Source organism: Ranitomeya variabilis, chromosome 8 (genome assembly GCF_051348905.1).
Source record: "Ranitomeya variabilis isolate aRanVar5 chromosome 8, aRanVar5.hap1, whole genome shotgun sequence".
NCBI classification, from domain to species: domain Eukaryota; kingdom Metazoa; phylum Chordata; class Amphibia; order Anura; family Dendrobatidae; genus Ranitomeya; species Ranitomeya variabilis.
Window position 1 is genome coordinate 169,963,862 of NC_135239.1, and position 27,188 is coordinate 169,991,049.

Consider the following 27,188-nt stretch of genomic DNA (forward strand, 5'->3'; position numbering starts at 1 on the left):
AAAACTAACTATTTCCCATCTCTATATCTCATATGTAATATACAGTACAGACCATAAGTTTGGACACACCTTCTTATTTAAAGATTTTTCTGTATTTTCATGACTATGAAAATTATACATTCACACTGAAGGCATCAAAACTATGAATTAACACATGTGGAATTATATACTTAACAGAAAAGTGTGAAACAACTGAAAATATGTCTTATATTCTAGGTTCTTCAAAGTAGCCACCTCTTGCTTTGATGACTTCTTTGCACACTCTTAGCATTCTCTTGATGAGCTTCAAGAGGTAGTCACCGGGAATGGTCTTCCAACAATCTTGAAGGAGTTCCCAGAGATGCTTAGCACTTGTTGGCCCTTTTGCCTTCACTCTGCGGTCCAGCTCACCCCAAACCATCTCGATTGGGTTCAGGTCTGGTGACTGTGGAGGCCAGGTCATCTGGCGTAGCACCCCATCACTCTCCTTCTTGGTCAGATAGCCCTTGCACAGCCTGGAGGTGTGTTTGGGGTCATTGTCCTGTTGAAAAATAAATGATGGTCCAACTAAACGCAAACCAGATGGAATAGCATGCCACTGCAAGATGCTGTGGTAGCCATGCTGGTTCTGTGTGCCTTCGATTTTGAATAAATCTCCAACAGTGTCACCAGCAAAGCACCCCCACACCATCACACCTCGTCCTCCATGCTTCACGGTGGGAACCAGGCATGTAGAGTCCATCCGTTCACCTTTTCTGCGTCGCACAAAGACACGGTGGTTGGAACCAAAGATCTCAAATTTTGACTCATCAGACCAACGCACAGATTTCCACTGGTCTAATGTCCATTCCTTGTGTTCTTTAGCCCAAACAAGTCTCTTCTGTTTGTTGCCTGTCCTTAGCAGTGGTTTCCTAGCAGCTATTTTACCATGAAGGCCTGCTGCACAAAGTCTCCTCTTAACAGTTGTTGTAGGGATGTGTCTGTTGCTAGAACTCTGTGTGGCATTGACCTGGTCTCTAATCTGAGCTGCTGTTAACCTGCGATTTCTGAGGCTGGTGACTCGGATAAACTTATCCTCAGAAGCAGAGGTGACTCTTGGTCTTCCTTTCCTGGAGCGGTCCTCATGTGAGCCAGTTTCTTTGAAGTACTTGATGTTTTTTTTGCCACTGCTCTTGGGGACACCTTCAAAGTTTTCACAATTTTTCAGACTGACTGACCTTCATTTCTTAAAGTAATGATGGCCACTCGTTTTTATTTACTTAGCTGCTTTTTTCTTGCCATAAGGCTGCCGTCACACTAGCAGTATTTGGTCAGTATTTTACATCCGTATTTGTAAGCCAAAACCAGGAGTGGAAAAATTAGAGGACAAGTATAATAGAAACATTTGCACCACTTCTGCATTTATCACCCACTCCTGGTTTAGGCTTGCAAATACTGATGTAAAATACTGACCAAATACTGCTAGTGTGACGGCACCCTAATACAAATTCTAACAGTCTATATCAGCTGTGTATCCACCAGACTTCTGCTCAACACAACTGATGGTCCCAACACCATTTATAAGGCAAGAAATCCCACTGATTAAACCTGACAGGGCACACCTGTAAAGTGAAAACCATTCCTGGTGACTACCTCTTGAAGCTCATCAAGAGAATGCCAAGAGTGTGCAAAGCAGTCATCAAAGCAAAAGGTGGCTACTTTGAAGAACCTAGAATATAAGACATAATTAAAGTTGTTTCACACTTTTTTGTAAAGTATATAATTCCACATGTGTTAATTCATAGTTTTGAAGCCTTCAGTGTGAATGTACAATTTTCATAGTCATGAAAATACAGAAAAATCTTTAAATGAGAAGGTGTGTCCAAACTTTTGGTCTGTACTGTAGTTCAGTTGTGTATTGTTGGTGTAAGCCTGCATTGATAACTTTGGTTTATTCTAGTGATATAATGTTTTGCTAAGTAAAATGTTTCATCTCCATTCAGCCACAGAGGGGAAAAGATCCATTAGATCTGTTTGGGCCTGGTTGCAGACTGGAGCTGCAGCACTCTCAAGACTCCTTGGCTGCCTGGCCAGTTCACGTGGTAGACAACATTGGCGGTAGACTTGAGCTGCAATATGAAGGCGCCCCCGAGTGGCCAAGTCTGCACTGCTTCTACCTTAACCCGTCCTTGCATGAACTTGGGTGGGCTAGTAAGAATGGCTTTGAAATAAATCCTCCCCAAGGTAAGTGCATTTATTGTACAGGTCATTGTTCTTGTGCAAATCCACAGCAAGGAAAGTAATTCAGGTTTTCTCTTTTCGTAATGCAGAAATTGTTCATCTGAACACGGAGGAAAAATGGAAAGAAATATTGGCCAAGTGCTTAGAAGACCCTGAAAACGTTATACCAGGCGACTTTTTCCAGGTTAGTAACAGTGTATGGTGATTGTATAAGGTGGGAATTTATTCTTGTATGGAATTGATCTACTGATGTGAAAAGTTGGTGATACTTAGACACTCAGTATTAAGGCCCCCAAACCCATTAGTCAGTCTGAAAACCTTGCCATAATTTAGTAGTAAAACAAGGAATGTACATAGTTCTATCTGATCCTTGGCGGTAAAAGTTGGGATGTCACCATACATGTCATGGTTAGCCAGTCCCACCAGAATTTTTAGGTTGGGCCATTTTTCAGAAAACCATTTTAGCCCCACGTACACATAGAAAACACACGTATGCTTGGGTAATCTGAGCTTGCACATATATAGGGTGTCAAATGAGAGGGCTGTTAGCAGATACTAGATTACTTACAGTGGGGAAAAAAAGTATTTAGTCAGTCAGCAATAGTGCAAGTTCCACCACTTAAAAAGATAAGAGGCGTCTGTAATTTACCTCATAGGTAGACCTCAACTATGGGAGACAAACTGAGAAAAAAAAATCCAGAAAATCATTGTCTGTTTTTTTTAACATTTAATTTGCATATTATGGTGGAAAATAAGTATTTGGTCAGAAACAAAATTTCATCTAAATACTTTGTAAAATATCCTTTGTTGGCAATGACAGAGGTCAAATGTTTTCTGTAAGTCTTCACAAGGTTGCCACACACTGTTGTTGGTATGTTGGCCCATTCCTCCATGCAGATCTCCTCTAGAGCAGTGATGTTTTTGGCTTTTCGCTTGGCAACACGGACTTTCAACTCCCTCCAAAGGTTTTCTATAGGGTTGAGATCTGGAGACTGGCTAGGCCACTCCAGGACCTTGAAATGCTTCTTACGAAGCCACTCCTTCCTTGCCCTGGCGGTGTGCTTTGGATCATTGTCATGTTGAAAGACCCAGCCACGTTTCATCTTCAATGCCCTTGCTGATGGAAGGATGTTTGCACTCAAAATCTCACGATACATGGCCCCATTCATTCTTTCATGTACCCGGATCAGTCGTCCTGGCCCCTTTGCAGAGAAACAGCCCCAAAGCATGATGTTTCCACCACCATGCTTTACAGTAGGTATGGTGTTTGATGGATGCAACTCGGTATTCTTTTTCCTCCAAACACGACAAGTTGAGTTTCTACCAAACAGTTCCAGTTTGGTTTCATCAGACAATAGGACATTCTCCCAAAACTCCTCTGGATCATCCAAATGCTCTCTAGCAAACTTCAGACGGGCCCGGACATGTACTGGCTTAAGCAGTGGGACACGTCTGGCACTGCAGGATCTGAGTCCATGGTGGCGTAGTGTTACTTATGGTAGGCCTTGTTACATTGGTCCCAGCTCTCTGCAGTTCATTCACTAGGTCCCCCCGCGTGGTTCTGGGATTTTTGCTCACCGTTCTTGTGATCATTCTGACCCCACGGGGTGGGATTTTGCGTGGAGCCCCAGATCGAGGGAGATTATCAGTGGTCTTGTATGTCTTCCATTTTCTAATTATTGCTCCCACTGTTGATTTCTTCACTCCAAGCTGGTTGGCTATTGCAGATTCAGTCTTCCCAGCCTGGTGCAGGGCTACAATTTTGTTTCTGGTGTCCTTTGACAGCTCTTTGGTCTTCACCATAGTGGAGTTTGGAGTCAGACTGTTTGAGGGTGTGCACAGGTGTCTTTTTATACTGATAACAAGTTTAAACAGGTGCCATTACTACAGGTAATGAGTGGAGGAAAGAGGAGACTCTTAAAGAAGAAGTTACAGGTCTGTGAGAGCCAGAAATCTTGATTGTTTGTTTCTGACCAAATACTTATTTTCCACCATAATATGCAAATTAAATGTTAAAAAAACAGACAATGTGATTTTCTGGATTTTTTTGACTCAGTTTGTCTCCCATAGTTGAGGTCTACCTATGATGTAAATTACAGACGCCTCTCATCTTTTTAAGTGGTGGAACTTGCACTATTGCTGACTGACTAAATACTTTTTTGCCCCACTGTATGTGTAATAAATCTATATAATACATTTGTGTTACTCTAAATGTTTTTGAGTTTTAACAACACTGGTAGGAAAACAGAACATTCAAGTTACAATCAATAATAAGTTAAGTTGTCGTTAAACATTAGATATGCGTATAATCAGTTTGATTAATTATGAGTGTATGCTTTTGCATAAATCAAATAGATATGTATGTGCAAGAGGAATGTAAGGAAGAAAGGATGGGTGGAAAAAGAGAACGGGAAGGAAAGGGAGGTAGGGAAGTAATAATTAAAAAACAAAACACAACTTATTGAAGCCAGCACTTTAGAGGGGATCAGTCTACCCAAACACGCTATTTTAAGTATTCTTTTCTTTCAGCCAAATTGCCAGGTCATTCCCCTCACTGAATAATATCCAACATGTCCATTGACGATGGAAGGCCTTGTTGTGATTATCATGTGCAATTATGTTTTCCAATTTCATATTATTATTATTAACCTCTTCCACCCATTCAGTGAGCCTTTTTGTGGATTTCCAGTGACGTGGAGTAATTGACTTAACAGCTGTTGGTGTGTAAGGATCTTTCTTTGCCTTTTGAGATTGAATCCGGAGTAATGGAGAGTAGCCTATTTGGGGAGAGGGTGTGACTCTGCTACCAGTGAGACTATTGTACAGTGAGAACATTGAATTCCACAACCGAGTGGGCATCCCACAAGCCCGACAGAGGGGAAGATCCAATGTAGCATAGTGGGGCAATGGTACCATCTAGAGAAAATCTTATGGTTTTTCTCCCGAACATGGGAAGTAATAGGTAATTTGTGACAGACTATGAATGTTTTTTGCCAATCCTCCTATGAAATGTGGCTGCCTAGTTTCTCCTCTCAAGACCCAGTAAAGGGTAGAGCAGTGGAACCCAACCTTTCTGACCTTGACAGCCACATTCAGCTTTGAGAGAGAGTCGTGATCCACCATTAGGTCTAAATGAGAGTTGCAAGCCATATCCAGCTCCCACCCCATAACAGTAGCGTAATACAGAGCCCCCGTTACTAGTATAACGACAGCCAAAGCTTTTCCACAGAAATCCCACCAATGCAGAATACCAATATCCAGAGGTTCCCACAATAGCTCCGTTCAGTATTCTCGCATTGATCACTCCAACCACACTGTTTCATCCAGCTTAAAGCGCCTCCTCTGACAGTAGGCATCACCTGGTCTCCAGCTTAACATGCTTAAATTGTCTACAAATTCCCAAGGCCAGAATATGCACATTCAGATCTGCTCTTCATAGATCTTTGTTAGACCTGGTGCTAATGCATCAAGCTGGCAGGCATCCATGAGCCACACATCATGGGCCTGTGAGTCACATGTGGCTCCTGAGCCACAAGTTGGGAACTCCTGGGGTACAGGGTCATTGCAGATGTCTTTTTGTGTTGCTTTGTATATACAGGTGCTTCTCACAAAATTAGAATATCATCAAAAAGTTAATTTATTTCAGTTCTTGAATACAAAAAGTGAAATTCATATTATATAGAGTCATTGCAAACCAAGTGATCTATTTCAAGTGTTTATTTCTATTAATGTTGATTATTACGGCGTACTGCCAATGAAACCCCAAAAGTCATTATCTCCGTAAATTAGAATAATTAATAATAAAAAAAAACACCTGCAAAGGCTTCCTAAGCATTTACAAAGGTCCCTTAAGGTACCTTCACACGAAACGACTTTGTAACGATATCGCTAGCGATCCGTGACGTTGCAGCGTCCTCGCTAGTGATATCGTTTCGTTTGACACGCAGCAGCGATCAGGATCCTGCTGTGATGTCGCTGGTCGCTGAATAAAGTCCAGAACTTTATTTGGTCGTCCGATCGCCGTGTATCGTTGTGTTTGAAAGCAAAAGCAACGATACCAGCGATATTTTACACTGGTAACCAGGGTAAACATCGGGTTACCAAGCGCAGGGCCGCGCTTAGTAACCCAATGTTTACCGTGGTTACCAGCGTAAAAGTAAAAAAAACAAACAGTACATACTCACCTGCGCGTCCCCCAGCGTCTGCTTCCTGACACTGACTGAGCCCGGCCCTAAAGTGAAAGTGAAAGCACAGCGGTGACGTCACCGCTGTGCTGTTAGGGCCGGAGCTCAGTCAGTGTCAGGAAGCAGACGCTGGGGGACGCGCAGGTGAGCATGTACTGTTTGTTTTTTTTACTTTTACGCTGGTAACCAGGGTAAACATCGGGTTACTAAGCGCGGCCCTGCGCTTAGTAACCCAATGTTTACCCTGGTTACCCGGGGACCTCGGCATCGTTGGTCGCTGGAGAGCGGTCTGTGTGACAGCTCTCCAGCGACCAAACAGCGACGCTGCAGCGATCGGCATTGTTGTCGCTATCGCTGCAGCGTCGCTTCGTGTGAAGGTACCTTTAGTCTAGTTCAGTAGGCTCCACAATCATGGGAAAGATTGCTGATTTGACACATGTACAGAAGGCAGTCATTGACACTCTCCACAAGGATGGTAAGCCACAAAAGGTCATTGCTAAAGAAGCTGGCTGTTCAGAGTGCTGAATCCAAGCATATTAATGGAAAGTTGAGTGGAAGGAAAAAGTGTGGTAGAAGAAGGTGCAGAAGCAATCGGGATAACCGCAGCCTTGAAAGGATTGTTAAGAAAAGGCCATTCAAAAATTTGGGCGAGATTCACAAGGGGCGGACTGCTGCTGGAGTCAGTGTTTCAAGAGCGACCATACACACACAGACATATCCAGGACATGGGCTACAAGTGTCGCATTCCTTGTGTCCAGCCACTCATGACCAATAGACAACCCCAGAAGCATCTTACCTGGGCCAAGGAGAAAAATTAACTGGACTGTTGCTCGGTGGTCCAAGGTGTTGTTTTCAGATGAAAGTACATTTTGCATTTCATTTGGAAGTCAAGGTCCCAGAGTCTGGAGGAAGAGTGGAGAGGCCACAATCCAAGCTGCTTGAGGTCTAGTGTGAAGTTTCCACAATCAGTGATGCTTTGGGGAGCCATGTCATCTGCCGGTGTAGGTCCACTGTGTTTTATCAAGACTAAAGTCAGCGCAGAAATTTTTGACCACTTCATGCTTCTCTCTACCGACAAGCTTTTTGGAGATGGAAATCTCATTCTCCAACAGGACTTGACACCTGTCCACACTGCTAAAAGTACCAACACCTGGTTTAGAAACAACAGTATCACTGTGCTTGATTGGCCCTCAAACTCGCCTGACCTTAACCCATAGAGAATCTATATGATATTGTCAAGAGGAAGATGAGACACCAGATCCAACAATGCAGACAAGCAGAAGGCTGCTATCAAAGCAACCTGGGCTTCCATAACACCTCAGCACCTCACCTCCATGCCACACCGCATTGATGCAAAAGGAGCCCGACCATGTATTGAGTGCATTTACTGAACATACATTTCAGTAGGCCAAAATTTTGGATTTTAAAATCCTTTTTCAAGCTGGTGTTATAAAGAATTCTAATTTACTGAGATAATGACTTTTGGGTTTTCATTGGCTGTAAGTAGGGATGATCGATTAGCTTTGGATAAGTGCTTTTCCGAATAGCTATAGTGCTTCCCAAATAGCTGCCTCGGTAACCTGGATACCTGGAGCGCTCCCGATCATCAGCTGTTCGGCGCCAAAGCTGCATGTGTCGTGGTGCGTCGTGGCTGTGTGACAGTCGCAACACCCAGGTTCTCCATGCATGTATTGTGATTGTCACACGGCCACGACACATGCAGCTGGGGCGCCGAACAGCTGATTATCAGGAGCGTTCCAGGTATTCAGTTTACTGAGGCAGCTATTCGGGAAGCGCAGTAGCTTTTCGGAAAAGCACTTATCCAAAGCTATTCGATCATCCCTAGCTGTAAGCCATAATCAACATTAACAGAAATAAACACTTGAAATAGATCACTCTGTAATGACTCCTATAATATGTGAATTTTACTTTTTGTATTGAAGAACTGAAATTATTTTTTTGATATTATAATTTTGTGAGAAGCACTTGAACAAGATAAAAGTTAAGTATAAGGACCTATTTTGAAGTTTCAATCAGGGTGATATCTTCCTTTATACTGGTCAGAAATATGCCAGCCAGGATAGACACCTACCTGGACAAAAGCCACCGAGTTCTGTAAAGAAAGGACAAGAGCCTGATCCCATGAGAATGTCTCAATCTAACCCAAGCGGATCTGTCCTAGATTAGAAAGGAGTCCACACATGAAGTAGGGGAGAAATCTGGGTTTGTCAAATAAGGGCACTAATGGACCCAACCTACGTGATATATACTGTGTGCAGAATTATTAGGCAAGTTGTATTTTAGAGGATTATTTTTATTATTGATCAACAACTATGTTCTCAATCAACCCAAAAGACTGATAAATATCAAAGCTTAATATTTTTGGAAGTTGGAGTGTTTTTTTTTTTGTTTTTTTTTTAGATTTGGCTATCTTAGGAGGATATCTGTTTGTGCAGGTAACTATTACTGTGCAGAATTCTTAGGCAACTTAATAAAAACCAAATATATTCCCATCTCACTTGTTTATTTTCACCAGGTAAACCAATATAACTGCACAAAGTTTAGAAATAAACGTTTCTGACATAGAAAAACAAAACCCCAAAAATTAGTGACCAATATAGCCACCTTTCTTTATGATGACACTCAGCCGCCTCCATCCATAGATCCTATCAGTTGCTTGATCTGTTTACGACCAACATTGCGTGCAGCAGCCACCACAGCCTCCCAGACACTGTTCCAAGAGGTGGACTGTTTTCCCTCCCTGTAGATCTCACATTGTATGAGGGACCACAGGTTCTCTATGGGTTCAGATCAGGTGAACAAGGGGGCCATGTCATTATTTCTTCTTTGAGACCTTTACTGGCCAGCCACGCTGTGGAGTAGTTGGAGGCATGTGATGGAGCATTGTCCTGCATGAAAATCAGGTTTTTCTTGGAACGATACCGACTTCTTCCTGTACCACTGCTTGAAGAAGTTGTCTTCCAGAAACTGGCAGTAGGTCTGGGAGTTGAGCTTCACTCCATCCTCAACCCGAAAAGGTCCCACAAGTTCATCTTTGATGATACCAGCCCATACCAGTACCCCACCTCCACAATGCTGGCATCTGAGTCGGAGTGGAGCTCTCTGGCCCATCCATCTGGCCCATCAAGAGTCACTCTCATTTCATCAGTCCATAAAACATTTGAAAAGTCAGTCTTAAGAAATTTCTTGGCCCAGTCTTGACGTTTTATCTTATGTTTCTTGTTCAAAGGTGGTCGTTTTTCAGCCTTCCTTACCTTGGCCATGTCCCTGAGTGTCGCACACCTTGTGCTTTTTGTTACTCCATTAACGTTGCAGCTCTGAAATATGGCAAAATTGGTGGCAAATGGCATCTTGGCAGCTTCACGCTTGATTTTCCTCAATTCATGGGCAGTTATTTTGCGCCTTTTTTGCCCAACACGCTTCTTGCGACCCTGTTGGCTATTTGCCATGAAACGCTTGATTGTTCGGTGATCACGCTTCAAAAGTTTGGCAATTTCAAGACTGCTGCATCCCTCTGCAAGACATCTCACAATTTTGGACTTTTCAGAGCCCGTCAAATCTCTCTTCTGACCCATTTTGCCAAAAGAAAGGAAGTTACCTAATAATTAAGCACACCTTATATAGGGTTTTGATGTCATGAGACAACACCCCTCCTCATTACAGAGATGCACATCACCTGATTTACTTAATTAGTAGTTGGCTCTCAAGCCTGAACAGCTTGGAGTAGGACAACATGTATAAAAAGTATCATGTGATCAAAAAACAACTTGCCTAATAATTCTGCACACAATGTAGATGAGATTAACACGAATTCCCTATGTATTTTAACACATTTTGTCTAGTTTTCCATTCTAAATCAACAGTCCTATGCATTTATTTTTGTTTTGGTTGTGTTTTGATATGCTGTGTTAGACAAAAACTCTAGCTGTGTATTCATTAAGAATTAAATACACAATATATACATTAAAAACAAATGATAAAATGTAAATATTTTTACTATATGTGCCATTCATGTATCTGTGCTGATTTTGTTTTCTAGGAACAGACACAGATTCCCAATCATACATTCACTACTGGCATGAAATTAGAGGCAATAAACCACAAAGACCCATCGTGCATTGTTCCTGCAACAGTGAATAAGGTAACAGGTGTGCCGAAAACTGCATAACTACACCGGGCTTTTGCCGTACGTTTAGTATCAAGCGAAATGTGTCCATAATGTAAGTGTCTTGTAGGCCTTCATCAGATTGATATATACCTCCAGTATACTGGGGGTTAAAGGCAATGTAGACCGCACTAATTCATACACTGAATCAAAAAAAAATAATTTAAAAATTAAATGTATATCATGGAAGTTCACATTTGCCATAGACCTTTTTGGACAGATAAGGCATGAGCATCTCATGACGTATGCGTTAATGGTATTCTCCAGGAATGGGAAAATATAAATAGTGATAAAATTACACAATAAATTGAATTTTTATATACCTTTGATTAGTAAATGACATATTTATCTAGAGAGCTAGTCGCTTTAGTAGATTAAAATTGCACTAACAGAAATTAAAATTTCACTTAGAAATCTGTCCTTTAATATTATTTGGATATGTGCCTGTAAGCTTGCACAGAAGGAAGTTACACTGCTGTGACCTGGATGTAATTTATAGCAGGTACTGACCAACTATATCTAGGTCATAGCAACCTTTCAGCATCCAGAAAGAAAGAGTAGACAACAGCATGAGCAGCCTCTTCTTACCTCGGCACCCGTGAAATATCCAATATTAGATCAGAAAGACAGCGTGGACAGCAGTGTGAGCAGCCTCTTCTTACCTCAGCACTGCTGATATCTCCAGTATTAGATCAGATAGACAGCGTGGACAGCAGTGTGAGCAGCCTCTTCTTACCTCTGCACCCCTGAAATCTCCAGTATTAGATCAGATAGACATGGTGGACAGCAGTGTTTACTTCTACTTACATGAGTACATGTGATACCTCCAGTATTAGATCAGATAGGGTGGAGAGCAATGAGAGCAGCCTCTTCTTACCTCAGCCCACCCTGGCTTTCTGGCATTTTAAAACACATGAGAGCAAAAAAGCTAATTTTAAAATACCCTTTTTAAATATGTAACACAGCTTTTTGCCGTGTTTAGCATAATTTGGTACATGGAGTTTTTGGGGGTCATTTAAGTCCTGTAATAAGCTTATGGGAATTTAAAAAAAAAAAAAAACCTGTTTAAAATGCCCACACGTACAAAAAGTGACAGAAATCAAAACGTGTTCTATGTGAACTATTGACTTCAGAGTAACATCTGACTGCATAAAAAATTGTTGTGAATTCTGCTCTTGGGCTCCCTCCTGTGGTTTTGAGTGGTATAGCTGCTTCTTGGATTTAGCATCAGCAGCTGCTCCCACTGATCGTCTTTCTGGCTCGGCTATTTTAGTCTGGCCTTATTCCTCAATCAATGCCAGTTGTCAATTGTTCCTGCTTGGAGCCACTGCTATTTTGGATTTCCCTGACACTCTGTCCAGTTCAGCAAAGATAAGTCCTTTTGTCCTTTTGCTGTCCACTTGTTGTGGACTTTATTGTTCAGCACATTCTAGGTTTTGCTCATTTGTCCAGCTTATCAGTATGGATCTATTCAGCTAAGCTGGAAGCTCTGGGCTGCAGTTTTTGCCCTCCACACCTTTAGTCAGGTGTGGAGATTTTTGCATATCTCTGCGGTGGACTTTTTCTAGTTTTTATTACTGACCGCACAGTGTTCTTTCCTGTACTATCTATCTAGCTAGAATTGGCCTCCTTTGCTAAATCTTGTTTCATACTACGTATGTCATTTCCTTCTCCTCTCACAGTCAATATTTGTGGGGGGCTGTCCTATCCTTTGGGGATTTTCTCTGAGGCAAGATAGCTTTCCTGTTTCTACCTTTTAGGGGTAGCTAGTTCTCCGGCTGTGACGAGGTGTCCAGGGAGTGACAGGAACATCCCACGGCTACTGCTAGTGTTGTGTTAAGATCAGGAACTGCGGTCTGTATAGTTACCACCTGCCCAGAGCTAGTCGCATGTCGCTCCTAAATTACCAGTCCATAACAAAAATGCAGTTAAAGGGGTTGCCCAGATTTGTGATGAAAGTCTGCAGAGACTGCTGAATTGTTACACTACATAAATCAAAAAGGGTTGTCCTAATATTCATAGCATATACGCAGTGTCACTGTGCAAAGAGATGTGTACAAAGAATCAATACAACATGCACTCGGAAGGGTCTGTTGCAGGATAAAATAGGCCAATTTCTATGTTCCTCACAGTGTGTGGCCCCTTTTTTAGTTTTTAAAAATATTTTAAAAATTAAAAAAAAATATAAAAGTTAAAATCACCCCATTTTCACCGAATTCAAAATAAAACAAAAATAAAAATCAATCATAAACAAAAATACCGTATTTGGTATTGTCAGAATTACAGTTTTTGGATGCGGCAACATTGCATTAAAATGCAATAATGGGCGATCAAAAGATCATATTTGCACCAAAATAGTATCATTAAAAAAATGAGCCCGGCATGCAAAAAATAAGGCTAGGTTCACATTGCCTTAATGGGTTAACGCTAACGGACTGCGTTGCACGTCGAAAATGTCGCAATTAACGCCGTGCAACAGGTCCGTTAGCGCACCCATTGACAGCAATGTGATTTTTCCCTGTAGCGCATCGCTAGCACATGCCATTTTCGGCACGCGCTAGCCATGTGCCGTTCTTTTGTGACGGACCTCGGACGCTGCTTGCAGCGTCCGAGGTGCGCCCGAGGTCCGTTCCTCACTAGCGCAGATCGGGGATCTGCGCTAGCGGGGACGCCGAACGTGGACCCTAGAGTAACATTGCGTTAGCGCAATCCGCTAGCGTTATGCGCTTAACGGATTGCCCTAACGCAATGTGAACCTAGCCTAAGCCCTCACCCAACCAGAGATCACGAAAAATGGAGACGCTACGGGTATTGGAAAATGATGCAATTTTTTTTTTACAAACTTTAAAATTTCTTTTCACCACTTACAAACCAAGCATGTCTAGGTTCTTTTTTAATATATGAACTCGTAATGACCTGGAGAATCCTAATGGCAGGTTGGTTTTAACATTTAGTGAACATGGTAAAAAACAAACAAACTGTGGGATTGCACTTTTTTTGCAATTTCAATTTCATCGCACTTGTAATTTTTTTCCATTTTCCAGGACATGATATGTTAAAACCAATGATGTCGTTCAAAAGTACAACTTGTCCTGCAAAAAAAAAAAACAGCCCTCACATGGTCATATTGACAGAAAAATGAAAAAGTTATGGCTCTGGGAAGAAGGGGAGCAAAAAACGAAACTACCTCTGGGGCTAAGGGGATAAGCGAAACCTCACATGTCTAGTTGGAATGTGACAGGAAGCATGAATATGTTATATTTGCAGTCACATGACCACCCGCTCTTGTCACCAGCACTGGAGAATCTGACCACCCTGTGGGGATTAAGAAGTCTACAGGGATTTTCATCACAGATCTGGATAATCCCTTTTAAAACAATAAGAAATATGCCACTAAAATAACAGCTGAAAACGTAAAGTGATAAATCTGTGTGCCTCTGTCTTCCAGGTCTTCAATAACCAGTATTTTCTGGTTGAACTTGACGATCTAAGGCCAGAAACCTCCAGGAGTCACCAGTCCATGGTGTGCCACAGGAATAGCCCACAAATTCTCCCTACACGTTGGAGTGTAAAGATGGGCCTGACTGTTCGGTCCACTCCTGGTAAGGCCATAGAAAGTACAAAAAATATGTATTAACAAATTATGATTTATGTCTGTTTGTGGTTTGGCTGCTTTCTGTATCTCGATAAGCTAAATAATAATTTGAAAAAGACTTTACAATACATAAAAAACGACAAGTCTGATAAAGGGAATGTAAATGGTTTTAGTTACTATATGACAAAACTGGTGACAGGTTCCCTTTAATGTGACTTTTAATACATTGTTTTAGTATTTTTTGATTGTCAGTGGCCCCTTATGAGGATCTGACGCTAGTTGCTTGGAGTTAGGATGACCGGGTGCTGGGCCGGTATTAGTAGAAGTGTAAAAACTGATTTATGTTTTTGTCTAATATAAGTGTTGTGCTTTTACCTAGATTTATTGATACAATGGGAATGTGGAAAACCACATAAGAAACGACCAAACTGGGTATTAATGCAACAAAATCTTTATTGAAAATAACCACAAATAAGTAACACACTTAATAAGGCTCAGGACAGAAAATGGAACAAGGTGCTAAAATGGTGGCTGTGCACCTATAACATGGTCACCATGTATAGAAACCGTGCGGACCCGAGCCCAACAGCTACCTACTCCAAATAACATCCAGTCAATATCATGTAAATTGTACCCCCCTGGTCATCAAAGACCGTGCAGCTCCAACTGTCTATGCCTGGAAAACCAGGACTAATCACCGCAATAGCGGTCGGGAGTTTACCTGTAAGCAGGGGGATGTGGAGGAGGAAGCCAGGAACGGTCACCGCACGGGCACCCGACGCGCGTTTCGGAGCGGAAGCTCCTTCGTCAGGGGGCGTGTTAGCTCACTCCGGAAGCGGGGTTTAAATATGTGTGTCTCCTCGATTGCCGGGACGAAGGCCGGATGTGACGCAGGCGTCGCCATGGACACGGCGGCGGCGGGCGGCGGCGGCGTCATGTGAGAGGCCGCCATAGCCATGGCAACCATCACAACATAGAGACGCCGCAAGCCGCCCAGAGCAGCCGAAAACAGGCGCGCACGCGTACAGACCACGCCAGGGCAATCGAGGGGCACCTACATATAATATACAGTGACAATACTTAAAGGAACCTCCCTATCTTTAGATGTACACATATAACCTCAGAAAACAAAAAGAAAAAAGGAGGGGGAGATAAATATGGGGAAAAAGAAGCTGAAAACCTAGTGGCATACACCATTAGGAATATATGTACACAAAAGAAAGAAGAATATAAATGAAAAACCAAACAAACCATCCCACAAAAATACCCATGTTAAAAGTGACTCAAAGCTGATGACACATATGTTTGCTAACTCTAATTGTATAACCGTTTGCAGTTATATATTGTAAAACATTACCAAATATGTGTCAAACACAAGGCGAAAGAAAAAATACAAAACAAACCCCATAACAGAGAAATGCAACATATATAAACATATACATATATATAAGAGATACTATAGCACTATTTCTTAAGGACACTGTTTCCATCAAATGGCGGTCTTCATTCGCTTGACCCTCACATTCAACGAGGACCAAGGACGCGACGTCCCTTTGCAGCGACAACACGCATGGCCAAATGCTAACGTATCTGAATGATAAAAAGGTAAAATCAAACATAGTGGCCATAAAACGGGGGACAAAACACCCCAATTAAAGTATTGATTAAGTAAGGGATCACAGAAAAGGTGCAAAGCTAATAGTTTCATTTAACCCATGAGGGTGGATGGTGTTCAAAGTCCACATCCATCGTGTTTCGAGTTGTGCCAAACGTTGGGAGATGTTGCCCCCCCTAATGCCCGGTTCAAGCATATCTATCCCTTTCACCCGTAGGCCCTTGCTGTCACAACCGTGATGGGACCTAAAGTGCCTGGGTATTGTTTTTAATGTGCTAGGATCAAGTGCAGTGACAGCTGCTTCTATACCGAGCACATGTTCCCGCACCCTTATTTTAAGCTGACGGGTTGTCAGCCCCACATATATAAGGGGACAGGGACAAACCGCGTAATAGATCACATTTTTGGATGTACAGGTGATAGACTTAGTAATTTTAAAGCTCTTTTGTCCTGATGAATCGGTGAACGTGTCATCTCTAGAGATATTGCAGCATGCAACACAGTGCCCACACGTTCGACAGCCACCCCTGGGTAAATGACGTGGATTATTTAAAAATGTCCTTGGGGAATACTCAACAAAATGGCTGCGGACTAAGTGGTCACGCATATTTTTAGACCTCCTAAATGTAATGGACGGTCGGCTGGGCAATAGTTTTAGCAGTGTTGCATCTGTTCTAAGTATCGGCCATGCTCGTTCCAATGCCTGTCTAATTGCTCCCGCCCTTGAATTATATTTGGTGACAAATCTTACTGCTTCAGAAGTGCTACCACTAGTCTGGCCACCATAAAGCAAGACACTCCTTTTGCTATATTTAGCCCTCAAATATGCTCGCTTAATGGACCGATTGCTGTAACCCCTTTCTTTGAAACGTGAACAAAGGTCCCTAGCCTGTGATTCAAAATCTGAATCAGTAGAACATAAACGGCGTAGGCGTAAAAACTGCCCTATCGGGACCGCACGTACCATATGAGTGGGGTGTGAAGAGGTCGCATGGAGCAGCATATTTGAGGCAGTAGGTTTACGATAGATAGTAGTTTGCACTGTATCCGAACTATCTCTTTGTAATTTCACATCTAGGAACTCAATGTTTGATCTATCACATGTCGCGGTCAGCCTTATATTATAAGAATTCTCATTTAAAGTGGTCACCAATTCAAAAAAGGAATGACTATCACCCTGCCAGATAATGAGAATGTCGTCGATGTAGCGCGCCCATAAAAGGACGCGCTCCATAGACGACAGACCCTCTGACAAAAGGAGGTCCCTCTCCCACAGCCCCAGGAACAGATTGGCATAGGAGGGCGCGAAGGCCGCCCCCATGGCTGTTCCCTGGAGCTGCAGGAAGAAGGACCCCCTAAAGGTGAAAAAATTGTGCGTGAGAGCGAAACTGAGTACCTCCAAAAGAAAGGCAACAAAATTAGGGGACAGACTAGATGTAGACAGGAAAAACCGGGTGGCAGCCAGACCATCACAGTGGCGAATACTCGTGTACAATGATTCCACATCTATCGCCCCCATCACAGTGTCCGCCCCCAAGTGTAGATCATCCACCCTTTTTAATAATTGATTTGTGTCCTTCAAGAACGAGGGGAGCTCCTCCACCAACGGTTGTAAGACCGAATCAATCCATTTGTTTACCCTTTCTAAGTAACTACCATTACCAGACACAATGGGGCGTCCTGGTGGTGTAACCATATCCTTATGTGTCTTAGGAAGTAGATAAAAAGTTGGTACTGTTGGTTCAGTCACCACAAGTGCTGTGTATAGTTCTCTAGAGATGATGCAATCCTCTACACCTTTTTCAAGTATCCCCCTGAGTTGTGAGCAGTAGGCGGACAAGGGGTTGAACGTCAATTTTTTGTAACACGTAGGGTTCAGTAGCTGACGCATAGCCTCTTTCACGTACATGGCTTGTGGCCATAATACAATGTTACCCCCCTTGTCCGCCGGCTTGATCACAACTCCAGGAAGATCCCGAAGCTGTTTTAGCCGCTGTCTCTCTTGTCTAGTGAGATTGTCATTTTTGATGGTTTGGGGAATTTTAGTTAATTCCTCACTCACCACCTTAACAAAGGTTTCAATAGCACTGCAACTGGCCAATGGAGGAAACCTCTTTGATCGCACACGAATTGCAGGTGGAACCCTACCTCCTTCTTCCATCGCCTCTTCTCTAGCCAGCTCCTCCAAAATCCTCAGGGCCGATTGTTCACTCTCTGTGGGGAACAATTCATGAAGGGTATTATCAAAAAAATGTCGTTTAAAAAGCAGGGATCGAGCGAATAGATGTAAATCCTTAATTACCGTAAAATGATCTAAACCTGCCGTAGGTGAAAACGATAAACCCCTACATAAGAGTAAGCAATCAGCCCGGGATAGAGGGTATTCACTCAGGTTTATTACCTTATTGTCCTCTCTAGGGACTTCAGGATCACGTGCTTTGTATCTCCTATAGGGATGGAAGTTTTGTCTTCTCGTGCGATTATAGCTTGCGCCTGAGCGTGTAACCGCAGATGACGCCGAACTATCAGACTGGGATCCATGTGACGAAAGAGAAGTATTGGATCCACTCCGTGGTAACTGATGATGTTGCATCGGTGTTTTCCTCCACATATATACTTTCTGGGATTGGTAGTCTTTTAGGTCACGATTAAATTTGGAGGACTGGGTATCACTGATTTTTTTGACTGTTGACTCCATAATTTTATCCATTTGTGCATCATAATTTTTAATTTGCTCATCCGAGCATTTCCCCCGCAACTCTAATAATGTGGAATCTATCTCTTTATCGAGTCCAACAATGGTTTTTATGTTGAGTTCAATAAGTAGCTTCATCAAAGTTCCTGAACAAATCCCACAAGCCTCCTCCCACTTAGACACAAACTCGCCGTCCTCAACGGGAAACGTTGGCACAACTCGAACACGAAGGCCCCTGGGGATCATATTTTTCGATTGTTTCTAGAAAAATATCTATAGAAAAATATGATCCCCAGGGGCCTTCGTGTTCGAGTTGTGCCAACGTTTCCCGTTGAGGACGGCGAGTTTGTGTCTAAGTGGGAGGAGGCTTGTGGGATTTGTTCAGGAACTTTGATGAAGCTACTTATTGAACTCAACATAAAAACCATTGTTGGACTCGATAAAGAGATAGATTCCACATTATTAGAGTTGCGGGGGAAATGCTCGGATGAGCAAATTAAAAATTATGATGCACAAATGGATAAAATTATGGAGTCAACAGTCAAAAAAATCAGTGATACCCAGTCCTCCAAATTTAATCGTGACCTAAAAGACTACCAATCCCAGAAAGTATATATGTGGAGGAAAACACCGATGCAACATCATCAGTTACCACGGAGTGGATCCAATACTTCTCTTTCGTCACATGGATCCCAGTCTGATAGTTCGGCGTCATCTGCGGTTACACGCTCAGGCGCAAGCTATAATCGCACGAGAAGACAAAACTTCCATCCCTATAGGAGATACAAAGCACGTGATCCTGAAGTCCCTAGAGAGGACAATAAGGTAATAAACCTGAGTGAATACCCTCTATCCCGGGCTGATTGCTTACTCTTATGTAGGGGTTTATCGTTTTCACCTACGGCAGGTTTAGATCATTTTACGGTAATTAAGGATTTACATCTATTCGCTCGATCCCTGCTTTTTAAACGACATTTTTTTGATAATACCCTTCATGAATTGTTCCCCACAGAGAGTGAACAATCGGCCCTGAGGATTTTGGAGGAGCTGGCTAGAGAAGAGGCGATGGAAGAAGGAGGTAGGGTTCCACCTGCAATTCGTGTGCGATCAAAGAGGTTTCCTCCATTGGCCAGTTGCAGTGCTATTGAAACCTTTGTTAAGGTGGTGAGTGAGGAATTAACTAAAATTCCCCAAACCATCAAAAATGACAATCTCACTAGACAAGAGAGACAGCGGCTAAAACAGCTTCGGGATCTTCCTGGAGTTGTGATCAAGCCGGCGGACAAGGGGGGTAACATTGTATTATGGCCACAAGCCATGTACGTGAAAGAGGCTATGCGTCAGCTACTGAACCCTACGTGTTACAAAAAATTGACGTTCAACCCCTTGTCCGCCTACTGCTCACAACTCAGGGGGATACTTGAAAAAGGTGTAGAGGATTGCATCATCTCTAGAGAACTATACACAGCACTTGTGGTGACTGAACCAACAGTACCAACTTTTTATCTACTTCCTAAGACACATAAGGATATGGTTACACCACCAGGACGCCCCATTGTGTCTGGTAATGGTAGTTACTTAGAAAGGGTAAACAAATGGATTGATTCGGTCTTACAACCGTTGGTGGAGGAGCTCCCCTCGTTCTTGAAGGACACAAATCAATTATTAAAAAGGGTGGATGATCTACACTTGGGGGCGGACACTGTGATGGGGGCGATAGATGTGGAATCATTGTACACGAGTATTCGCCACTGTGATGGTCTGGCTGCCACCCGGTTTTTCCTGTCTACATCTAGTCTGTCCCCTAATTTTGTTGCCTTTCTTTTGGAGGTACTCAGTTTCGCTCTCACGCACAATTTTTTCACCTTTAGGGGGTCCTTCTTCCTGCAGCTCCAGGGAACAGCCATGGGGGCGGCCTTCGCGCCCTCCTATGCCAATCTGTTCCTGGGGCTGTGGGAGAGGGACCTCCTTTTGTCAGAGGGTCTGTCGTCTATGGAGCGCGTCCTTTTATGGGCGCGCTACATCGACGACATTCTCATTATCTGGCAGGGTGATAGTCATTCCTTTTTTGAATTGGTGACCACTTTAAATGAGAATTCTTATAATATAAGGCTGACCGCGACATGTGATAGATCAAACATTGAGTTCCTAGATGTGAAATTACAAAGAGATAGTTCGGATACAGTGCAAACTACTATCTATCGTAAACCTACTGCCTCAAATATGCTGCTCCATGCGACCTCTTCACACCCCACTCATATGGTACGTGCGGTCCCGATAGGGCAGTTTTTACGCCTACGCCGTTTATGTTCTACTGATTCAGATTTTGAATCACAGGCTAGGGACCTTTGTTCACGTTTCAAAGAAAGGGGTTACAGCAATCGGTCCATTAAGCGAGCATATTTGAGGGCTAAATATAGCAAAAGGAGTGTCTTGCTTTATGGTGGCCAGACTAGTGGTAGCACTTCTGAAGCAGTAAGATTTGTCACCAAATATAATTCAAGGGCGGGAGCAATTAGACAGGCATTGGAACGAGCATGGCCGATACTTAGAACAGATGCAACACTGCTAAAACTATTGCCCAGCCGACCGTCCATTACATTTAGGAGGTCTAAAAATATGCGTGACCACTTAGTCCGCAGCCATTTTGTTGAGTATTCCCCAAGGACATTTTTAAATAATCCACGTCATTTACCCAGGGGTGGCTGTCGAACGTGTGGGCACTGTGTTGCATGCTGCAATATCTCTAGAGATGACACGTTCACCGATTCATCAGGACAAAAGAGCTTTAAAATTACTAAGTCTATCACCTGTACATCCAAAAATGTGATCTATTACGCGGTTTGTCCCTGTCCCCTTATATATGTGGGGCTGACAACCCGTCAGCTTAAAATAAGGGTGCGGGAACATGTGCTCGGTATAGAAGCAGCTGTCACTGCACTTGATCCTAGCACATTAAAAACAATACCCAGGCACTTTAGGTCCCATCACGGTTGTGACAGCAAGGGCCTACGGGTGAAAGGGATAGATATGCTTGAACCGGGCATTAGGGGGGGCAACATCTCCCAACGTTTGGCACAACTCGAAACACGATGGATGTGGACTTTGAACACCATCCACCCTCATGGGTTAAATGAAACTATTAGCTTTGCACCTTTTCTGTGATCCCTTACTTAATCAATACTTTAATTGGGGTGTTTTGTCCCCCGTTTTATGGCCACTATGTTTGATTTTAACTTTTTATCATTCAGATACGTTAGCATTTGGCCATGCGTGTTGTCGCTGCAAAGGGACGTTGCGTCCTTGGTCCTCGTTGAATGTGAGGGTCAAGCGAATGAAGACCGCCATTTGATGGAAACAGTGTCCTTAAGAAATAGTGCTATAGTATCTCTTATATATATATGTATATGTTTATATATGTTGCATTTCTCTGTTATGGGGTTTGTTTTGTATTTTTTCTTTCGCCTTGTGTTTGACACATATTTGGTAATGTTTTACAATATATAACTGCAAACGGTTATACAATTAGAGTTAGCAAACATATGTGTCATCAGCTTTGAGTCACTTTTAACATGGGTATTTTTGTGGGATGGTTTGTTTGGTTTTTCATTTATATTCTTCTTTCTTTTGTGTATATATATTCCTAATGGTGTATGCCACTAGGTTTTCAGCTTCTTTTTCCCCATATTTATCTCCCCCTCCTTTTTTCTTTTTGTTTTCTGAGGTTATATGTGTACATCTAAAGATAGGGAGGTTCCTTTAAGTATTGTCACTGTATATTATATGTAGGTGCCCCTCGATTGCCCTGGCGTGGTCTGTACGCGTGCGCGCCTGTTTTCGGCTGCTCTGGGCGGCTTGCGGCGTCTCTATGTTGTGATGGTTGCCATGGCTATGGCGGCCTCTCACATGACGCCGCCGCCGCCCGCCGCCGCCGTGTCCATGGCGACGCCTGCGTCACATCCGGCCTTCGTCCCGGCAATCGAGGAGACACACATATTTAAACCCCGCTTCCGGAGTGAGCTAACACGCCCCCTGACGAAGGAGCTTCCGCTCCGAAACGCGCGTCGGGTGCCCGTGCGGTGACCGTTCCTGGCTTCCTCCTCCACATCCCCCTGCTTACAGGTAAACTCCCGACCGCTATTGCGGTGATTAGTCCTGGTTTTCCAGGCATAGACAGTTGGAGCTGCACGGTCTTTGATGACCAGGGGGGTACAATTTACATGATATTGACTGGATGTTATTTGGAGTAGGTAGCTGTTGGGCTCGGGTCCGCACGGTTTCTATACATGGTGACCATGTTATAGGTGCACAGCCACCATTTTAGCACCTTGTTCCATTTTCTGTCCTGAGCCTTATTAAGTGTGTTACTTATTTGTGGTTATTTTCAATAAAGATTTTGTTGCATTAATACCCAGTTTGGTCGTTTCTTATGTGGTTTTCCACATTCCCATTGTATTCAAAGTTGTACGGCTGGGCGTTGATATATCCAGTAGAGGCAATGTTAATACTTATGGAATTTTGACAATGTTGCTATATAATACCTTTATTTCTTTACTAGATTTATTGATGTAGTGGCCATGTTAACTGAAGATTCTATAACCGTCCATTGAGTTGCCTGTGGCATTCCTAGGTTGTCTGTTTCTATGTCTGGGAAATCTAGGTAACATGTCTCGCTTTGTCCAGGTTATACAGAAGAGGCCTTTGACTGGGAGAAGTATCTGACTCATTGCAATGCTCATGCGGCTCCTGACAGTTGCTTCCCCGAGGTGAGATTTTCACTGTGGAATCTTCGCAGGTTTCCAGACTTTCTTGCATTTTACGCCAGATGTACAGAACAGTCTTTATTAGCAGGACAAAGGAAACAGAAGCCATAGCCTGCAAGCATGGCATGGCGGTAGTGGAAAATGCTGATCATTCCTCTCCAATAAGTAATGGAGTCTATCGTTGTGTAAAAAATGGACAGAACGCTGCAGTGGGGGGAAAAAAAGTAGCAATTTCTTCCCCATGCTGTGTGCACAGTCTTGGAGTGGGTTGTTTTAACGTCATATCTAGAAGGATGCACACGAAGGCTTGTACCCCACATCTAGCGTTAGGTTATCGATCTGATACTTATTGCATATCTTATCTGTTTTATGTCTCTCAGATATATAATTGTCTACTTATAAATCTCATATAATTCTTTTGCTTGAAAGAATGTTTTTTTTGGCCAGGCATCCTATATATTTTTTCTTCTACGTAGGTATCCATAGCTCTCTAACCAAAAATATGCAGTTCAGGCAAAAAAAAAAATGTCAGATGAGATTTGTAAAAAGACAAATTATAAATATGAGAGATGTATAAACCAGATAAGATATACGGTAAATATCAGAATGATAGATAAGTAGAGGTGGGGTACAAGCCTTGTCTGTAGCCTTCTAGATGTGCTAAAAAAAAACAAAAAAAAAAAAAAAACAACAACCCAGTACCGGTTAAAGATTCTTGTCAAACAAATGTTTCAGGACATTCTATTGTGAATGGCAATGGGAGCAGATACTTTCCTGTGCTGTTTGTCTACATATACTACTGTTGGCCACTGGCCGGCCTAAAGTGGCTGCTGACAGGTAATAATGTGCGGGCTGCAGAACGCTCTTGTACACATTAGCGTGCCCTGCAGTGTCATCTAGTGGCCAAATATAGATATACCGGTATGTTATCTCCCGGACATGTAATTTTATTTTATTTTTTGGGGTGAGGGAGGGAGTGGCGTATAATTTCTGCTTGTGCAGTCTGGCTCTCAGACTTGCTTGTGACTATGTCCTATTTTTAATTCCTTAAAGACTCCTTGGGGTATTTGTGTCCTGTAGCCAAAATAACACCCATTATTGTGATGCATATTAATTGCTGCTTTGCAATTAAAAAGTGTAATTAAATTCAACTTTTATCTTCATCTTTCCCCGAGCAAACCGCTATGGGAAGGTAATGAATAGTCAGACCCCTGAGCTCCATATAATCTTACAATGGGGATGAATTGACAAAGTTAACAGATCTAGTTTTATTGCCTGCAGTTACCAGCAAATCAGCATGTCTCATGGCTATTCAACAGCCACAACACATGCAGGGATTTCCTAACAGACAGTCCCCGCATGTGTTGCTGCTGTCAAATAGCAGAGAGACTTGCAGCCGCGGGGCTCTAACATATGTTTCGCGCACGCCAAAGCCCACGAGAATGCTCAGATAACGCCTTATCGGAGCACTTTCCTTCATCACTAATCCTTAGCGGTCATCATGTGTGGAGAATTAGTCTGTTGGCAAGAAACTATTGGAGCGTTCACAAAAATGACTCTTTGCCCTAATACTTATGACCATGCTTTATAGACAGGCAGGTGATGCTGTACTCGTCTCTTGTACAAGATAAGGCAAGTCTCATCTGGTAAATGATCGGGGGCACTGCTTCTCTACAGTATGGGGTCCTGGGTTACAATCCCACCAAGGACAACATCTGCAAGGAGTTTGTATGTTCTCCCCGTGTTTGCCTGGGTTTCCTCCCGCACTCCTACGACTGATAGGGAATCTAGCTTGTGAGCCCCAATGGGGACAGTGATGGAAAGTGCTGGGTAATATGCTAGAGCTATATTAGTGAGTATTTATGAGTACATTTTAATTAAAAATATACAAAGCTTATATAATGGGGTAATTGAAGTAAAAGTAACCTACTCTGCGCTCAAGGAAAGATTTTCCTATGTACCGTAGGAGAATAATGGTGTGTAAAATGGAATGTATAATCAGAAAAGGACCTCTTGTTTAAATGGAGATTTTATGTTAAATGTGTTTTTTTTTTTTTTTTTTTTAATTTTAATACACTTTAAAAGCAGTGTCACAGATTGATGCAGCATTTAAGTGGTTAGTAGCTGCCGATGGGAGCCAGATTCCACTCACTGTGGTTTAAAGTGCTTTCACATTGCGTTCAGGCACCTGATCGTTAGACCTTATGGGGCTTTCATCCATACCCCCTTGCAAAATGGGATTCTGGCGTATATGGTGACAGAGCCATAGACTAGAATGGTGCCGGTAGAGAGAACATTCGCTCTTCTGTTAACCATTTTTGGGAGTGTACGCCTACTGGAGGTGGACACCAAGGAGCAGTCTACTATGCCTGAGTATCCGGCTCCTGAAAGCCCTACAATCCAGAAAATTATGTATGCACAGCATAGCGCACATTCACGCTGTCTGCACCATTCTAGTCAATGGCCCTGTCGGCATATACGCCCAAATCCTGTTTTGCTGAGGGGTTCGGACTCTAGCCCCGACGGGGTCATCGAACGGGTGCCTGAACTTGCTTCAAAACAGGCATCCCATATACGATGACACCTTACGCGATATGTTGGGAAGGAGTTAATATACACATGAACTTAAATATTTTACAATTTTCTTATTGACCACTGGGCCTGCCCCTTCCTTTTGCACACATGGATATTAGTAGCCATAGACTGATGTAGACCTCATCATTTTTGTCTAGAAGTCTCCTGAGCTTTTAATCTGAGCATCAGGGCAAGTGCAGGCGAGGGGGTGAGCTGTGCCCCTATTGTAAATGGTGGGCTCTGTGTTATCTACTCTGTATAGAGAGAACTTTCATTGCTGAAAGGTCTTCTGGAGAGATCAGATAGTAGGAGCTTGTAGTATAAAATCCTAGAGGCCAGTGTAAAAATGTGTTGTGCTTCTAATGTAAGGTCCCTGAACATAGCCTTGTACTCGCCCTCTGGCGCCTTCACCTTTTTTCTTGCCGCTGCTCCTATCCCATAACGCCATCTTGTGCTCGCAACGTCTGACCGTCCGGAAGTCGGAGGGAACGGTCACAAGCTCTCAATGCAAGTCTGAGGGCCAGAAAAGTGACCTCCGGCTCAGCCAGGAAACACTGAAGCTATCCGGCAGGTCACTGCCAGAGATCAATGGGAATGGTAGTGATAAAAGGTGAAGACGGTGGCAGGTGAGTAGAAGAGTCGGGTCAGGGACCTTAGATTAGAAGCAACACTTAAAATATAATGACCACTAGTGTGTTACTTTAGAGGTCAATAAATGTTGACTCCTTTTATCACTTTCTGACCAATATGATTTTCTTCTCTTCGTAGGCAAAGAATGAACATGTTCTTCAGGAACGCATGAAGCTTGAGGCTGTTAATCCCTTTCAACCGCAGAATATCTGTGTCGCCACTATAACGAGGGTCACCGGCCTCTACATCTGGCTCCAGCTGGAAGGTCTTGGTCCTTTAAATTATATTTGAGTATAACGCCTCCATCAGACATCTGTGTATGGACTCTAATGCATGGACTGGCCTAAGGTCTCCTGACCTGAACTTGACAGCCTCGTATATTCTTAAGCCTTCAAGTTCAGGTCCGGAGACCCTTAATAAATGGAGTTTACATTTTTAAATTTCACTACTGAAAGGGAGTCTGTCAGCACAAAATGACTGTTCAAGCCAAGCACAGGCTCTCAGTGGACAACTGGTGTGGCCAAACAGTTCAGTGCTCCTTCCCAACTACTTGTTTGCCCTCTATCTCTATTGACAGCTCTGGCTTTACAGAACCGTGGAGATAAATGGTAACGTGCAGGTCTATGATCTTGTCCCTGACATCTTTAGAAAATTCTTTGGTCTTGCCCATGTTGTAGAGGTTAGTCTGACTGAGTCTGTGGACATAAATCTTTTATATAGGTGACTATGTAAGACTATATAAGATAG

The 27,188-nt window shown here is 42.9% G+C and overlaps 1 protein-coding gene across 2 annotated transcripts in view; it reads left to right on the forward strand.

The window, feature by feature from the left end:
* Positions 1-27,188, forward strand: part of SFMBT1 (Scm like with four mbt domains 1) — a 150,414-nt gene that overhangs the window by 76,133 nt on the left and 47,093 nt on the right. For both annotated transcript variants that reach the window (XM_077278162.1, XM_077278161.1), the window contains exons 6-11: positions 1,962-2,202; positions 2,289-2,383; positions 10,444-10,545; positions 14,018-14,171; positions 23,158-23,240; positions 26,580-26,706. In XM_077278162.1, coding sequence (XP_077134277.1) covers positions 1,962-2,202; positions 2,289-2,383; positions 10,444-10,545; positions 14,018-14,171; positions 23,158-23,240; positions 26,580-26,706 — 802 coding nt within the window. The remainder of the gene's footprint in view (positions 1-1,961; positions 2,203-2,288; positions 2,384-10,443; positions 10,546-14,017; positions 14,172-23,157; positions 23,241-26,579; positions 26,707-27,188) is intronic.